This window comes from Trichechus manatus, unplaced genomic scaffold, assembly GCF_000243295.1.
Source record: "Trichechus manatus latirostris isolate Lorelei unplaced genomic scaffold, TriManLat1.0 scaffold00017, whole genome shotgun sequence".
NCBI lineage: Eukaryota > Metazoa > Chordata > Mammalia > Sirenia > Trichechidae > Trichechus > Trichechus manatus.
In genome coordinates this window covers 23536651-23555395 of record NW_004443953.1, presented here as the reverse complement: position 1 = coordinate 23555395, position 18745 = coordinate 23536651, and the positions used below count along the sequence as shown (strand labels likewise).

At 39.2% G+C, this 18745-nt stretch overlaps 1 protein-coding gene across 1 annotated transcript in view; it reads left to right on the top strand.

The window, feature by feature from the left end:
• HS3ST5 (heparan sulfate-glucosamine 3-sulfotransferase 5) overlaps positions 1 to 13275 on the top strand; it is a 192683-nt gene extending 179408 nt beyond the window's left edge. The window contains exons 3-4 of the mRNA XM_004372481.1: positions 6552 to 6690; positions 10690 to 13275. Coding sequence (XP_004372538.1) covers positions 6584 to 6690; positions 10690 to 11620 — 1038 coding nt within the window. The 5' untranslated portion in view covers positions 6552 to 6583 and the 3' untranslated portion in view covers positions 11621 to 13275. The remainder of the gene's footprint in view (positions 1 to 6551; positions 6691 to 10689) is intronic.
• Positions 13276 to 18745: the final 5470 nt, after the last annotated feature.

Sequence of the window (18745 nt, the reverse complement as noted above, 5' to 3'; positions counted from 1 at the left end):
AGAAAATAACTTTAAATTTTGTAACTTTCTTTTGGTATTATTACCCCACTATTAAAAACAAAAACAAAACAACGATGCTTGATTAACGCAGACCCATTTAATTGGCATCTCTGAGGATGGTGGCAGTTGTGTGTTTTCTAAAGGCTCTGCAAGCTTTTTAGAGAGAAGCACTGGCCTATCTAGCAAAGCAGATTCTTGGGCTACCTTTCAGTTGGCTTTCTAGTACTTCTCAGTAGTCAGTGGGGTTAGTCTGTTACTAGGAGATGGTGGTAATAGACACAAAAGAAGGCAGCAGACAACACGTATTAAATACTTATGGAACAATGACATGCCTAAGTGTGGTTCTGACTCTAAGAATTTACGGAGCTCAATAGAAGTGGGGGAATGATTAAGGTCATCAGCTGGAGAAGGCTTCATAGAGGAACAGGGACATAGGCCAGACCTTAGAATGGATGGACTGTAGCTAAACAAAGACAGCTGAGCAAAAGCGCAAGTGGAAGAGGAACCAAAAATTGTGCAGTATAGTTATGAGTGACAGGGTATGGTGTCTATATTTGAATAGCAGCAGAGGCCAAATAATTTCCCCAGCCTCCTCTGAGTTGCTCCTCAGTACTGGGATAGTGGCCCTAATGGAGTCTATTGGGCAAGCATATTTTACCTTTTCTTTTCCCATTTCTCCCACTTGGGGCTAGCTCTCTTCAACCATGTAATACCTTTATTCTCTCAGACTACTCTTCTGTAAATGCACATTAATTTCATTTACACTAGGATACAAATGATAGATAATCCCTTACACTAGTCTGGCAAGTTAATAAACCTTTGTATAGTGATTTAGCATGTAGAAACCTTATTTTATTCTCACTACAGAACTATGGAGTTGGGGTCAGATATTATCCCTATTTTAGAGATAAGGAAAGAAAAGCCCGGAGAAACTTAAGCGGCCACTTCAAGATCACATAACTTCCAAGGAGAGAACTTGATTGGGGAACTTGAACACAATTTTCTTCCCCTTACTCTGTTCTGCATCTTGCTGCACTATTTGCATTTCATCAGGGATCAGAGTCCTATGCTAAAGGCACACATGACTGTAACTGAGGAGTTCAGACATCCACCTGGGGATAGGAAATTGATTCTTTCAGCCAGTGAAGCCCTGAATCATACCTCTAGGTTTACTACCTTTGCCTACACATTACCTGCTAGTTGTATGGTGTGAAGTTAGAGAAAATTCTCTGAGCTTCAGTTTACCCAACTGCAAAATGGAAGTAACTATATCTACTTCATATGGTTTTTCTCATTATTTCCTGAAATACCACTTGGCACCATGTCCTTACCAAATAGTAGCTGCTCAATAAAGTTCATTTTCTCTTCCCCTTTTCATCCCCATTTCACCTACATATAAGATAAGCCATGCTAAATCAGAAACACTAGGCTCCCCCTAAAACAAACAAACAAAAAAATCCCCACTGCTGTTGGTTTGATTCCAATTCATAGTGACCGTATAGAACAGAGTAGAACTGCCTCACAGGGCTTACAAGGCTGTAATCTTTAAAGAAGCAGACTGCCACATCTTTCTCCCATGGAGCTGCTCGTGGGTTCGAACTATCAACCTTTCAGTTAGCAGCCAAGCACTTTAACCACTGTGCCACCAGGGCTCCTAATCCCCTATAAGTACCCTTCTTATTCCCCATTTTTGCTTTAGCTCTTAGCCTTTTCTCTCTCCCCTTGAATCCCTGTGCCCAGCCACCCTAGCCTTCTTTCACTTCTCAAACTGGCCATGTACTTGCCCTACTCCTGCCCTCCTTGCTCTTAATGCTCAAGGTGTCAGCCAAAGTTTTACTTATTCCGAAAGGACTGAAGTACATTCCCCCTTTCATGCATTCTCCCTGCCTCCTATAGTTTTCTGTTATAATGTTCATTATAATTTTTAAGTATATGTTAATCATATGCTTACTGGTTTAATGTTCATTTTCTCCAATGGTCTATAGATTCCCATGTTTAGTTTGCCATTATCTCCGTAGCAATGAGCACAGAACCTGGAACATAAGAGATATTCCATAAATATTTGTCAACTCTATATTGGGTGGATGCTGCTACTATCTCCTCCCCTTAGGCTGTCCTCCTGCAGCATCCTTACCAAGTCATGTACCACATTCTACAAGAAAGCATTCCCATGGAGAGCACATTCTCTGGCCTTTACCCTAATAGTCTTTCCCCAGCATTTAATTGCACCTTATCATGAATTGGGTTGTGTTCTCTGGTTGTTTCATGACTCCCTAATCACATTGTCAGTTTTCCAATAGCTAAAACTCTTGAAGGATATTTTTTGGAATCCCTCATAAATCTAGGACAACAAATGGAAAGGCTACTGGTGCTCAGTAAATTCTTGATGAGCAAATGAATAGACCAATCAGTCAATCCTAGTCTATCTCTTTGTGCACAGAGAAAAATCTTCACATAGCAAACATGGAGTTACTATTGCAACAAAATGATTTCTAACCATAATAGATTGCTGTAGTTGCCCTCTTGTTGGGTTACTATTTAGAGTTTTAATAAGAAGCAAACCATCTTATCTTGAAAGGGAGGTTGGATTTATTTTTAATAAGAAAGGCTGAATTAGGTGCTTGCATTTTTCTCCAAAATTTAATAACAGCACTAGTAAAGCTCTACACTCCTCAGCTTATTTCAGATATAAAAGTCCAAAGCTTCAAGGTGAGGTTCTTTCATGATATAAGAGGAAGACCGGATATCACCAAACGTATTTAAATTCATTGAGAACCAGAAGGGGCCAGGTAGCAAGGGCATCTAGTCTGAGCGTGTTTTCAGAAAACAAAAAACTACATAAGTAAATTATGTCATTGTTATGCCCAAAATGAAAATTTACTCAACTGAGGTTTCAATTTCTACATTCACTCAGTTGTTCTGAAACAGAGTTTTCAGGTCACTGGTTACACAGCAGGTAAACCGCAAAACCAAACCCGTTGCCGTCGAGTCGGTTGTGACTCATAGGTAAACCTCACATTGTTCATTTTACCAGTATTCTTTAACTCTGAATGGTTTACTCTTGGGGGGGGCGGTGCATGTGTAAAATATGTTGTTGTTGTTGTTAGGTGCTGTTGAGTCAGTTCTGACTCATAGCGACCCTATGTACAACAAAACAAAACACTGCCTGGTCCTGTGCCATCTTCACAATCTTTGTTATACTTGAGCCCATTATTGCAGGCACTGTGTCAATCCATCTTGTTGAAGGTCGTCTTTTTTGCTGACCCTCTACTTTACCAAGCTTGATGTCCTTCTCCAGGAACTGATCCCTCCTGATAACATGTCCAAAGTATGTGAGACATACTCTCGCCATCCTTGCTTCTAAGGAGTGTTCTGGCTGTACTTCTTCCAAGAAGATTTGTTCGTTCTTCTGGCAGTCGATGGGATATTCAATTCAAAGGCATCGATTCTTCTTGGGTCTTCCTTATTTGTTGTCCAGCTTTCGCATACATATGAGGCAATTGAAAACATCATGGCTTGGGTCAGGTGCACCTTAGTCTTCAAGGTGACATCTTTGCTTTTCAACACTTTAAAGGGTTCTTTTGCAGCTGATTTGCCCTATGCAATATGTCATTTGATTTCTTGACTGTTGCTTCCATGGGCGTTGATTATGGATTCAAGTAAAATGAAATCCTTGAAAATTTCAGTCTTTTCTCTGTTTATTATGATATTGCTTATTGGCCCAGTTGTGAGGATTTTTGTTTTCTTTATCTTGAAGTACAATCTATACTGGAGTCTTTGATCTTCATCAGTAAGTGCTTCAAGTCCTCTTCACTTTCAGCAAGCAAGGTTATGTCATCTGTGTATCGCAGATTGAGTCTTCCTCCAATCCTGATGCCTCATTCTTCTTCGTACCGTCCAGTTTCTCTGATTATATGCTCAGCATACAGACTGAATAAGTATGATGAAAGGATACAACCTTAACGCACACCTTTCCTGACTTTAAACCATGCAATATACCCTGGTTCCATTCGAATGACTGCCTCATGGTCTTTGTACACATTCCTCATGAGCACAATTAAGTGTTCTGGAATTCCCATTCTTCACAATGTTGTTCATAATTTGTTATGATCCACAGAGTCAAATGCCTTTGTGTAGTCAGTAAAACACAGGTAAACACCTTCCTGGTATTCTCTCCTTTCAGCCAAGATCTATCTGACATCAGCAGTGATACCCCTGGTTCCATGTCCTCTTCTGAATCCAGCTTGAATTTCTGGCAGTTCCCTGTCAATGTACTGTTGCAACCACTTTTGAATGATTTTCAACATAGTTTTACTTGCATGTGATATAAATGATACTGTTCATAATTTCCATTCTTTTGGATCACTGTTCTTGGAATGTGCACAAATATGGATCTCTTCCAGTGAGTTGGCCAGGCAGCTGTCCTCCAAATTTCTTGACATAGACGAGTGAGTACCTCTAGCGCTGTATCCATTTGTTGAAACATCTCGGTTGGTATTCTGTCAATTCCTGGAGCCTTGTTTTTCACCAGTGCCTTCACTGCAGCTTGGACTTCTTCAGCATCATCAGTTCTTGATCGTGTGCTACCTCTGAAATGGTTGTACATCAACCAATTCTTTTTGATACAGTGACTCTGTGTATTCCTTCCATCTTCTTTTGATGCCTTCTGCTTCATTCAGTACTTTCCCTGTAGAATTCTTCAATATTGCAACTCAAGGCTTGAATTTTAATTCAGTTCTTTCAGCTTGAGAAATGCTGAGCACGCTCTCACCTTTTAGTTTTTCAACTCCAGGTCTTTGCACGTTTCATTATAATACTTTGTCTCCTCAAGCCGCCCTTTGAAATCTTCTGTTTAGGTTTTTTATGTCATCATTTCTTCCATTCGCTTTAGCTTACTCTATATTCAAAAGCAAGTTTCAGAGTCTCTTCTGACATCCATTTTGGTCTTTCTTTCCTGTCTTTTTAATGACCTCTTGCTTTCTTAATATATGATGTCCTTGATGTCATTCTACAACTTATATGGTCTTCATTCATTAGTGTTCAATTGGTCAAATCTATTCCTGAGATGGTCTCTAAATTCAGGTGGGATATACTCAAGGTACTTTGGCTCTCATGGACTTGCTCTAATTTTATTCAGCTTCAACTTGAATTTGCATATGAGCAATTGATAGTCTGTTCCACAGTCAGCCCCTGGCCTTGTTCTGACCGATGATATTGAGCTTCTTCATTGTCGCTTTCCATAGATGTAGTCGATTTGAGTCCTATGTATTCCATCCGGTAAGGTCCATGTGTATAGTCACCATTTATGTTGCTGAAAAAAGGTATTTGCAATGAAGTCGTTGGTCTTGGAAAATTCTGTCATGCAATCTCCAGCTTTGTTTCTGTCACCAAGGAAATGTTTCCCAAGTACTGATCCTTCTTTGTTTCCAACTTTCACAGTCCAATCACCGGTAATTATCAATGTATCTTGATTGCATGTTTGATCAGTTTCAGACTGCAGATGCTGGTAAAAATCTTCAATTTCCTCATCTTTGGCCTTAGTGGTTGGTGTGTAAATTTGAATAATAGTCGTATTAATTGGTCACTTTGTAGGTGTATGGATACTATCCTATCACTGACAGTGTTGTAATTCAGGATAGATTTTGAAATTTTCTTTTTGACAATGACTGTGACGCCATTCCTCTTCAATTTGTCATTCCTGGCATAGTAGATATGATTGTCCAATTCAAAATGGCCAATACCAGTCCATTTCAGCTCACTAATGCCTAGGATATCAATCTGTATTCGTTCCATTCCATTTTTGACAGCTTCCTATTTTCCTAGATTCATACTTCATACATTTCTCATTTCATTGTTAATGGATGTTTGCAGCTGTTTCTTCTCATTCTGAGTCATGCCACATCAATAAATGAAGGTTCTGAAAGCTTGACTCCATCCATGTCATTAAGGTCGACTCTACTTTGAGGAGGCAGCTCTTCCCCAGTTGTATTTTGAGTGCCTTCCAACCTGAGGGGCTCATCTTCCAGTGCTATATCAGCAGACAGTGTTCTGCTACTGTTCATAAGGTTTTCACTAGCCAGTTTTTTCAGAAGTAGACTACCAGGTCCTTCTTCCTAGTCTTTCTTAGTCTGGAAGCTCTGCTGAAATCTGTCCACCAAGGGTGACTATGCTGGTATTTGAAATACCGGTGGAATTGCTTCCAGTATCACAGCAACACACAAGCCCTCATAATACAACAAACTGACAGACACTTGTTGTACATTACATATGTTATAATATATATGCATTTTATTTACTTTTATGGTTGCATAATAGGTTGTCTAGTTAGTAACTTCTCCCTAGATTTAGTATTTGATCTTATAATATGGACCAGGAGGAGGGAGGTAAGTTTTGCTAAATACCTGTTACACCATGAAAATTGTCAAGACTGGTATGGGATAGGTCTTTAGGGTGGTGCCACTTAATTTCCTGTATTCCTGGTTGGCTTTGTGACAATCAACAAAGCCTGTAAGAGACAATTGCTGATAAGCTCCCTTTTGCCTCTCTGTCAGGTTGCAGAAGTCCTGAAGGTTGATGGAGGGCCATGCTATTCAAACAGCAGGCGTGGCTGAGACAGAAGCTCCTTGTGCTGGGAAGCCTTGCTGTTGGGAGTCTCCTGTATCTAGTCGCCAGAGTTGGGAGCTTGGATAGGTAGGTGATTAAACACATGCTTATCCCCATGGAACTTTAAATATCTCTTGATTGAGACCTCTTTGGGATGTAATTTTAGATTTATCCATTTGTTTTCCTCCCTCAAAATTCCCAGGAAACATGATTTTCTGCAGTATTGATTTTTATTTATTAAGCCTGTAAAAGAAAGAGATCCACGTTGCTCAAACCAAGGTGTTTGCCAAGATCCATTTGTATTCTGTGTGCACTGACACTTGTTTTCAGAAAAGGGATAACACTGTGTACAGTAAAAATGCCATTTACTAGAGCTCAGTGTGATCTGCACACATCTTATGTTGACCTCTGCCATAGCAAAACAGTGGCGATGTATTTATGTGTTTTCATTTTGAAATTTATGAGTAGGCAATTAATGTGCTACCAGGAGAGTTAAAATTATGTATGAGCCTGTAAAGGAGCTCATCAAGTCTGGAATCCATTGCCCTGGAAAGATGGCTGGAGGCTTGGGGAGTTTTAACTGTGTTAATTAGCCCCGGTTTTCAGGAGCTGAATGTACCAGACAAGGAGGCTGTCACTCAGAGTAATTGCCCAGAAAGCAATGGAAAATCCATGCAGAGGAAGTTACAGAACTGGGGTTTAGCTCTAAACAGGCAAACACTTAAGAGGCACTGGACCTGCAGATGTCCAGCAATATCAGCTGGCTTCACATTGAATGCCTTTCGAACTGTCCTGTACCCAGTGTGACTAGAAAGAACAGAGAAATTAAATTCTGCAATGTGAAGCTTCTTTCTTTGCCCTTTAAAATTAATCTCTTGCACTGGGAAGACTGAAGTATGTTCTCCATGAATTCAATTCTCATTGTCCCTGAAAATGTAGCCACACTTTAAAATGAAAACATCATCCTTCCAGTTTTCCTTTTTCCTTCCAAAACTTAGGCTAATCTGTACGTTTTATCACTTGGATGTTTAATAAAGGATACAGAAGTGGTCCTTGTTTTTCAAGTTTTAATTGGTAAAGGGAACCCCTTTGATGCTTGATAATTCAAAATTCCTGAGTGAATTTACTTCTCCTTAGTTGTTACCGTGGAAAATGTAATATGGAGAGCCTATGACTGACCTAATACTTAGGTATTAGTGAGAAGCCTTGAGGTTGTACCACTTTTATGTCCATAATGGACCTTTTAAATCAAGTTCTTCTTCCTACTATCTTTAATTATCATCTAATCACTTACTTTTTATTGAGTTATTGATCTAATGATCATTAATTCATTAACTATTTAGTTGATGATTCTTCTCATTTTTTAACCCAGTCTCAAGGCTCTATTCTGAAGATTTTGTTGAAATTGGATTGCCTGGTACTCAGAAAAAAAACCCATTGTCATTAAGTCAAATCTGACTCATAGTGACCCTATAGACAGAGTAGAACTGTCCCATAGGGTTTCCAAGGCTGTAATCTTTATGGAAGCTGACTGCCACATCTTTTTCCCACAGAGCGGCAGGTGGGTTCGAATCTCAGACCTTTCAGTTAGCAGCCAAGAGCTTAACCACTGTGATACCAGGCCTTTTTGGATTTCCTGGTAGACTTTCTTAAAACCTCTCACTTGAGAGTTCAAGCAGATTATGTTTGAAATTGACACATGCTTACTTAAGTGCATCCTTAAGTAACTGAAGACACCCCACTGACTCAGTTATTTCCAAGGCTAAGATTATATGTTGTTTACCCTGGGGCCTATGCCCAGAACCCTGGAAGTGGGAAATAATGTGATATTTTCCCCTAGCCTGAGTTAAAGAGTCCCAGTTGCAATTGTTCTGCAGGGTATGAGCTCCCAGGGGAGAAGGCGGAAAGAGGAAGAGAATTTAAGAAGGAAAATGACCCTTTGTAGAGATAGGGAAATTCCATTCCAGCTCAAACAGGGCAGAAAGTGTCTGTGTCAGCCTCTCTCAGCCAGGATCCTGCAAGAGAATTAAGTCCTATAGAAAAGGATTTGAGTGACTATTTCCTCAATTCTCCCAAGGATGATATTACTTTCATTCTACATTCATAGGAGAGAAATCCACTCATTGCATGCCTGAGAAAACTAGGGCTTAACTCTCAACCAGAACCCAAGAAGAGTTGAAAGAAAAATTTTTGATATCCCTAACAATGTTACAATTAAATATGTCTTTGATTATGAGTGTTGATAATAATAATAAGTGTTGGTAATTTTTTATCTTCCACTTAGAGCTCTGACATATTAATCCTATGAAATTTATAAAAAGAAAATTCATGTTTCTCTAAAACTTCAAGTGTAGTAAACTCTGTAATTTTGTATAGTCTTTTATTTCACATTTTCCACAATGATTATGACTTCTTTTTAAAATTATAAGAAACAAACACCACAAAAAAGTAAACGTAGGTTTATATTTTACCTTAAGCATTATGATTAATAGCTGCTTAAACAGAGCACAGTCCAAGCCCTTTCTCTCTACTTCCACAAAATGGCCTTGGTGTGACCTTGAGGTTGTTTCTTACCTCCCTTTAATCAAAAACAGTACAGAAGACAAGAAAGGTACAAAAGGGTCTCTTGGGAAAAGCAAGCAACGGCCTCATTACCACAAAGAGGGAGACACAGACTACAAATTATTAGGATAATTGGAAGCTTCAGTTGAAGGAATTGGTTTAATGGCCACTTTTGACTAATGTTATCCCTTTACCAAGTAGGCTAAAATGCCTTCGCAGATCAACTTAAGGAGATTATAATGAATCTCAGTTTAATTTTAGGCCATACCTAAAAGGAAACTCAGTTTTCTAACCATATAGAATGGCCTTGCCAAATTACACATTCACTTCAGTCTAGTATCAATTTGACTGTTATCACATTGGAATGCCTGGCTGGTGAAAACAGTTAGTACACTTGGCTGCTAACTGAAAGGTTGAAGGTTGGAGTCCACCCAGAGGTGCCTCAGAAGAAAGACCTGGCAATCTACTTCTGAAAAATTAGCCATTGAAAACCCTATAAGGTACAGTTCTACTCTGACATATATGGGGTTGCTGTGAGTCAGAATCGATGCAAAGGCAACTGGTTTGGTTTATTTTGGTGGCCACATCTTTCTCTCTCAGAGAAAAGCAGAGATGGTTGTTCATTATCTAGTGTAGTGTTGAAGTGGAAATCCTCCTCTCTGGCTCCATCCGTTGGATTCCTTCCTTCCCGCATGTGCTCAAGTCCCTGATTTAAATGGGCTTGGCAACGTGGATCTTAGGTTTTTGGCTCCCCCTTAAGTTTTTGTTGATTTCTGGTCCCAGGTGTGTTAGGTGATGTACAGGTGATGTTAGCTGGGTTTGTTCCTACATTCAGCAAAGTGAAAACATAATCCTGACCTCTTTAGGGAGAAAGAAGAAGTGAGCCAGAGGAAATATTATATCCTTCTGGGTTTGCCCAAGGCCAAAGACTAGTAATTCTCATAGAATGAAAAGCTCAGCAAATGCCAAAAATTGGAACACTGTAGGTTGATGGTGCAAATAGCTAAGGGCAGAGACTGAGACCTCTATTCAGATTATATCTCAAAGATTTTTAAGAGCCATATGAATGCTGCCGAGCTGGAAGAAAATAATACCACACGAAACACAGAAGACATGGCTTCCTAGCTGCCTTTCAGTCTCCCAGCTGAAGATTATAATCTTCAGATTTTCATGTTTTCTAAACGATGTTAACTGTTGAGTTGTTAAAAAGCTATTATTATGGCCAGTGTCACTTGTCTATCCTGTACTGTGAACATAAGTACACGCTGTAGTCAATTAAGGTCCTGGTGAATAAAAAATTTAAGGGGCCCTAATAAAAAAATCCCATCAGTTATGTGTGCTTCATTTAATGCAGGGTTGCTTAAAATGAAATTTCCCAAACATATGTTGATTATGGATTGCACCAGGCTGGGAATCATTGGTTTTATTTATGCATTGAAAGTCTTACTCAGGCTGACTGGGGAGCCAGAAAAATGAGAAGTCGGTTGCAATGAGCTTCTTCAAGTGTCTTTCTGTTGCTTGCAGGCTACAGCCTATTTGCCCCATTGAAGGTCGATTTGGAGCCCGCAATCAGGCTGATTTCCCGCTCCGCGCTCTGCAGTTCAAGCGCGGCCTGCTGCACGAGTTCCGGAAAGGCAACGCTTCTAAAGAGCAGGTTCACCTTCATGACCTGGTCCAGCAGCTCCCCAAGGCCATTATCATTGGGGTGAGGAAAGGAGGCACGAGGGCCCTGCTTGAGATGCTGAACCTCCATCCAGCAGTGGTCAAAGCATCCCAAGAAATCCACTTTTTTGACAATGATGAAAATTATGCCAAGGGCATTGAGTGGTATAGGAAAAAGATGCCTTTTTCCTACCCTCAGCAAATCACAATTGAAAAGAGCCCAGCATATTTTATCACAGAGGAGGTTCCTGAAAGGATTTACAAAATGAACTCTTCCATCAAGTTGTTGATCATTGTCAGGGAGCCAACCACAAGAGCTGTTTCTGATTACACTCAGGTGCTAGAGGGGAAGGAGAGGAAGAACAAAACTTATTACAAGTTTGAGAAGCTGGCAATAGACCCTAATACCTGTGAAGTGAACACAAAGTATAAGGCAGTAAGAACCAGCATCTACACCAAACATCTGGAAAGGTGGTTGAAATATTTTCCGATTGAACAATTTCACATCGTCGATGGAGATCGCCTCATCACAGAACCTTTGCCAGAACTTCAGCTTGTGGAAAAGTTCCTAAATCTTCCTCCAAGGATAAGTCAATACAACTTATATTTCAATGCTACCAGAGGATTTTACTGCTTGCGATTTAACATTATCTTTAATAAGTGCCTGGCGGGCAGCAAGGGGCGCATTCATCCAGAGGTGGACCCCTTTGTCATTACCAAATTGCGCAAATTCTTTCACCCTTTTAATCAAAAATTTTACCAGATCACTGGGAGGACATTGAACTGGCCCTAAAATAATATGCCATACAACACTATGTGTTGTGCCTAGAGACATACAATGTCTTCTCTAGATTAAAATATGCACTTTTCCTAGACACAGCTATCCAAGTCATTTTTCCATGTATACTTGTATATACACAGTGTGTGACCAAATATAAGATCAGTTCTTTTTCTATCAAAAATTTCCAAAACAAAATTGTTCTCTGTATAGTTGCATCTTTTTAAGATATTTATAAAAAGAAGAGGTGGTGGTATTGGGGAAAAGTGACTTCAGCTATTCTCAAAGAGTTAGTCTTCCTTTGACTCAGAAGTTGTCACCCGCCATTCTCATAGATTTAAGCCAAAAGATTAATGTGTGAAAATGTACCAAGGGCTGTGAAGCTGTAGGAAGTAGAGAATTCAGTTATGCATTTTTCTAAGGGAAAGGTGGCTCTTCAATTCAGATGCTGAATCGGTCCTATGAAAACAAAATACTATTTTCTTATTATTTAAAGAATGTCTTATCTCATAAAATTGACATTGTTCCAAAGTTCCTGTGATAATTTTGCACTATTGTTTTCTTGTATGGACCATGGTGTTACTTGTAGCATGTCAATCACACATTGGAAAGTCAAGTCCTTTTACTTCCATGTTGTATGTCAGCCAAGAGAAATGTCGTGTACATAGTGTATATGGTTGTAAATACTGGTTTCACACTAAGTAATTCTATTTTGTAAACTGAATATGGCTATTTAATTTATTGTGAAAATTAAATTTATTGTGGTATTTAAAAATGGAATGGATTAAAATTACTCTATGTGCAACCTTTTTTTTTTTTACTCATTTTGTTTTACGTACTCCTCTTATGGTTCCCAAAATCAAAGCTATCTATGTGCATATGAGAACACTTGGAAATATGTGCTTCTCCATTGAATTTCCATACCCTTGTGCAATGTATTTATGAAGTGAGGTTGAATATATTAAAAAAAAATTTCAACCATCTGGAAATCTAGTATAATAGCCATCTTAAAGAACACTAGTGCCGGTCAGCTTCAACTTTGTAACAATTAATTTACTTGCACTTGCAGCTATGCCAGGAGAGAAACTAGGAATACTTTAACAGAATCACGGCATAGAAGAATCACAATTTTATTTGAACCTCTAATCAGAGTCAGACCGATAGATTAAATAAAATAAGATGAGAAAATTTGTGTCGTCTTAGTACCCAAAGCTGCTGAAGCTTCAAAAATGAATACAAGCTTTCAGAAATCCCTCTTTTAGATGAAAATATATCCGTCTGCTCAGAAATAATCAAATTGCATAGTGTTGTTATTACTAACATAAGCATATGGCTCATATTTCCATCCAGAGAAATTAATTCTAAATTGAGTTCCTTGCTGACATCAGACACACTGTATTATGCTTAAATACAACTTAGAAAAACATGGAAAGAGGTAGAAACAAAAACAGGATGGATTTTTCACAATCACAGTTCCTTATCCAGTGGAAGATATTTAAGGGAGTTCTGTTCAACATCACATTGCAAGCTCCTACAGAAATCAGTAAATGACAATGGATTCTCCTTGGATTATAATAAGTGTTGGTTTTCTCCATGTGTTGTTTATCCTGACAAGTGATTTGATGATGAACTTCTCTAAATAAATAGCCCTTCCCCCTCTGGTGTCAGTATATATTGCTTCTCAAGCTACAGCCTTTGTAATCATCTAGACTGTTTCAATTAGCATGATGCTGTTCTCTCAGCATGGAACAGCCATGGCACCAGCACACAATGGCAAGCGGGCTTCTCTCTCACTATGACATGACTACAGAGTGAGCATCGCAGGTCTAAATGTTGGTCACTTCTCCCCTAAGCCATGAATGAAGTCAGTTTTAAAAAAATCTAATGTCAGATTTCCGTGTACCTCAACTCTCAGCTAACCATCAGAGTAAACTCTTTGGATACTGTGTTCAAGAATATAATCGGTATGTTATCATTAATTTTACTATAATTATTACTAGAGCACTATACAGCCAATTCAGTTTTATACCAGTGGCTACCAATCTGTGCCCCACTGGAACACTGATGTTTCAAAAACCTGGTCTACGTATTCCACAAGTGAAAGTGAAAACGTCAATCTTTTCCCACACTCATAAAGGAATTTTTAAAACAGCAGACAAAAATTTCTCAGTGATAATCTTCATAAATTTTTCTTAAATGTTTGCTATTGCTACCAATGTGTATATCAGAATTTACTCTAAGTTTCTATTTGACTTAGCCTGACCTTTATAATTTGTTATATCAGTATATATTTCTTCCTCATATTCAGAAAAAGGCACTGTGACTTCCAGTTCTCCCACTTCCCTAAACAAGTTAGAAAATTGTTTTAAATCTTGGAGCCTTCCCTCAGAGACCTAAAGCAGGAGGTCTGACCTGGGAGGAGGTTGCTGGGTGGCAAGTTTCATTTCAGTCAAAAAACAGCCACAACCACTGCTGACTGAGCTAGGTAGAAGGAAATAAAAATGCTATGACTTAATAGCGCTCCTCCACTGGAGATTTTAAACTTCCTTGTTTAGAAAAATGTTTCCTGTTGTTATCAAACAGGCAAGGGACCTCTAGGGAAATCTTCAGCTCATTATAATAGTTCCACTAGGACTGTCTTTAATAACTTCTTTACATCATGAAAACGTTGCATTCCTTCCAGAGGCTTGGTGGCACCATATGGCTTTGTGAAACAATCCTAGTTGGAAAGAGAAAAACAATTGAAGCAATGGTGAAGTTTCTGCTCAACCATAAAGCTGAAACTACACCATTTTGGATTTCATCACTTCTGAATTTTAGAGGCCACGGAATTACAATTATACAAAAAGGAACTAGAGTCCCAAGTGAGGAAGAGACTAGGGAACAGAGAGGAAGAAAGAGACATACAAAACCACAGACATCTCCAAATTCCAAGTCTATCAGCTACCGACCTGAAACCGCCTGACATGAGCACTCAATTTATTAAGGTACCAGCATTTCCTAACAATTGCAGATTAGGATAGGAAAAGATATGTTGGTCGTTAGCTAATGTATAATAAGGCAAAGGCTTGTAAACCCCTCATAATCACATCTGATCTTAGATTTGGTATGTTTTGTGTTGATGGAACAGGAATTCCTGGGTGGTGCAAACAGTTAACATGCTCAGCTGCTAACTGAAAGGTTAGGGATTAGCGTTCACCCAGGGGTTCCTCAGAAGACAGGCCTGGTGTATCTAGTTCCAAAAAATAAGCCACTGAAAACCCTATGGAACACAGTGATACTGTGATACACATGGCGTCTCCATGAGTTGGAATCATCAGGCTGATGGAGCCTGTGGGAGCACAGCTGGGGGTGCTGCCCCTGGTGAGAGGGTGCTCCTGGAGAACAAGCTCAAGAACCTGTGGGGAGCATTACCTGGGACACTCTGAAGATGTGTTGCTGCTAAGGGAAGGTGGAGATCAAGGAGAATTGCAGTCCAGATTCCAGCCTGCAAATTGTTTGCTTTGTTCAATTAGCAGTTCGCTAAATCAGATTGCCTTCTTAAAACTTATTTGAGAATTTTCCAGAGAAGGCAAATTTAAAATGATCATAGGTAGTGTCTTCCTGCTGAAGTTATTTGTATTCTTTTTGCACACTCAGTAGCCATTTTCCACTTAGGAGAATAGTCTAAAGTTGAAGCAAAAAAGAAAACTTTGCTAAAACATTCCCCCTAAAAATGATGAAATACAGCAAAATCTTTGCAATTTAGCCTAACAAGGTAAAAATATAGAATATTTTAACACAAATTCACTGCAATTATTGCCAAGTAGATAAAGTACCAACCTATACTAACAATATATTGAAAATTAAACATCCAATTGCACCTGCTTTACTAAATAAAGGCTTTTAATTGGCACATTGTTTTTTCCAAATTGGTATTACTCAAATAGTTCAAAACAGTCTGTCCTCTTAAGCAGGTTACTCAGACCTCCATGCATCTGTTTATCAATTTTTATAGCAAATGCTTCTTTTATCGCTGGTGCAAGGATAAAATTCAGGCCACAATATGATAATTTGGTAAGGTTCTAATAAATGATGCCTTATTACACATCTCACAAAAACAATTCCTTTGCATTTTGAGCTGTTGAAGATTTCTTTCCAATTACATTTTAGTGTACCTTTTAGGAATATGAGTGCTATTTCATAATGATTAGAAATGGATTGGGGATTTGAAAAGGCAGAACTGAATGGATAGCAAGATGTGTTTCCCATAGAAAGCACCTGATTGGTATTCCAAGAACAAGTGTCTGTTATTTAAAGGCGGCTCAGTTGAAAAGCAATACCCTTTCAGTCATATCAAATAGGTAGCAGCATGCTTGGAACCTTACTGGGCTAGTTCCCTCAATTCTGAATTTGTGAGCCTTACCAGTCTACGAGGTCTTGGGGAGCTATTAGTGAAAGAGTTTTATTTTTTATAAAATATGTGTCATCCCCCTTCCAAAACAGTCCACCATGAAAGTGAGTCACTCCAAGTAAATCGGTAACATCATTTCAAAGAGCTATCTCACCTCGCACATTTCTAAATGCTCACACCTCTGTTTAGTACCAGAGAACAATCTTTAAGGTCATCTGCAAAACTGCTCATTCCTTTGGTAAGGCCCCACTGAAACTCACCTAAAGGTTTGGACACAGTATAAAAGAACTTTGAATTGCCACATGTCAGATAATCTAACACTAGGTTCTGGAAGCAAATTTAATGCAAACTCTTTAAAGGTGAGGCTTGCTGGCAATACCAGATGACGGTGTCACCACACCAAGAAGAAATAGTGTGTTAAAAGTTCAGAAGCAAGAGGAGGGAACAACTAACTCAGCCTGGAGGACTCAAAGGCTTCAATGAAGTGATGCTAGAACTAAGCAAAAGATGATCATTGCATCTCACCAGGTAGACAAGCAGGAAATGTGTACTCAAGGGAAACAGTAGAACAAAAGTATGCGGAATGAAAGACACTAGCAAATACAGTGAAGCTGGAGAGTAGGTCATATGTAAGAGAAGGTGGAAGATAAGAATGGAAACCCTACCAGAGTTTCTTAGGCTCTGAGCAATTCCTACTCAGTTGGCATAACCCACCTCCAAGGATAAGAAGTCCCTGCTAGGAACCCAGGCCAGGTTTGCCTCTTTGGCTCTGCAGCCATCTGATTGATTCTCAGAGGCCAAGGGTTTAAGACTAGAAAAGAGATTATGAAATTAATATCCCCCAAATTTTCTTTCGAGGAGAAAAAAATCAAACAATAGAATCATCACTTTCCTTGCCACCCTTCTTTCCTTTTCTCTTTGGTTCTCTCACTTCTACTACTCTTCATGGCCAGTGGCTTTACTGCAGTTGATGGGATCCTCCATATCTAGCTCATTCTTCCTCCAGAAGTGATGCAAAAGCATCCTTCCAAAGCCAGCTCTTTGGGTATACTGACCAAGTAAGTCATACTGTCTCCTTGCGACCAAGCTTCTCGCTATGGCTCCACCCATCCTGAAACTCTATCAGGAGACAAGAGAATGAAAAGGAAACCAAATGTAACATTCACCTGCAAGTAAGGCATAATAGGGTTTCCCAAAATACCTAGGGAATATATTTGTTTCACTGAAAAGAGGCAAATATTAGCTAGATTTTATGGGTGAAATGGGGCAAGTCAATTTATCTCTTCAGGCTCACGCTTCCTGTTTAATAAATTAGAGGAATCAGAATGGGGGTGTTTAAGATCTTTCAATCTGACATTGTATCATCTATAAAAGTGATTATTGGAACATTCCTTGTGACATTGAACATCCACAGAGTCAGGGGTGTGAAGGTGGAGGAGAAATGAGGAGGTCACACTCAGTGTCCTCTACTGTTCTTGTGCATAAGATCTGTCCATATAGCTTTGTGTCTATGAGTTTATCTTTTAAGGGATATTCTTTGTCACCATCCCCTTGCAAATGAACCTCAATTCCATCTTATTCTCAAGGTTGGCTTCCATTTTACCTGTTCATTCCCGTATCAATTAACTTTTGCTGCATAACAAACCACCTCAAAAACATTTCATTTAACTCATGATGATTCTGATGATCAGCTGGGCAGTTCTTCTGATCTGGCCGAGCTTGACTCCTCTCTGCTGGCCTCTCTCATGCTCCTGTGGTCTCTGGTGGGTCAGCTGGTGACTGGATGATCTAAGGTGGCTTCACTTACACGTGTGATAGTTGGTGCAGCTTGTTGGTGTTGGCTGTTTGCTTGAGTGACAAAGGTGACTAGGCCACGTGTGTTTCATCACATAGTAAACTCACTAGGGCCGCTTCGCATGGTAGTCTGGGGGTATAAATTCAGAAAGAGGGAAACTCCCAGTGCACAAGCATTTTTCAAGGATCTACTTGCTCCATGTTTGCTATTGTCTCATTGGCCAAAGCATGTCACATGGCCTAGCCCAGCATCAGTATGGGGAGTCAGGAGGGGTATAAAGTCAGAAAGAGAGGGAAACCCCCAATGCACAATCATTTTTCAAGGATCTACTTGCACCATGCTTGCTATTGTCTTATTGGCCAAAACATATCACATGGCCAAGCCCAGCGTCAGTGTGGGGAGGAATTATCCAAGGTGAGGATCCAGAAATGGTAAATTATTGAGGCCATTTTTTTTGCAAATAATCTACCACACTTTTTGACCTTAATTTTATCATGATGAAAATTAAAATAATTACAGTAATAATTCAGTAAACAACTTTGTTTCCCTTAATTCCTGAAGGAATAAATGATAAGAAGAAGATAATTGCCCCCAGAAATGTCTATGTCCTAATTCCTGGAACCTGTGCGTGTAACATTACTTGGCAAAATGGACTTTGCAGATTTGATTAAGCTCAAAGAGTAACAAATAGTCTTAATGGTAAATTGAAGATAAGTTTATGGCAGGGTGTAGATCATATGACTTTATATATATATATATACATATCTTTAATATTATTATTTTTATGCTGAAAAGAGAAACTATATCCTGTCTCCTTACAAGTCCATTAAATCTATCCTTGATCCAGAAAGTATGAAGTCCCCAAAGATTAGAGCCAAGAACCTCTTGTCCTAGGTTGGTCTCGGGATCTCCTCCATAGGGCCTTAAAAATTGTCCTGTGTGGAAGACAAAG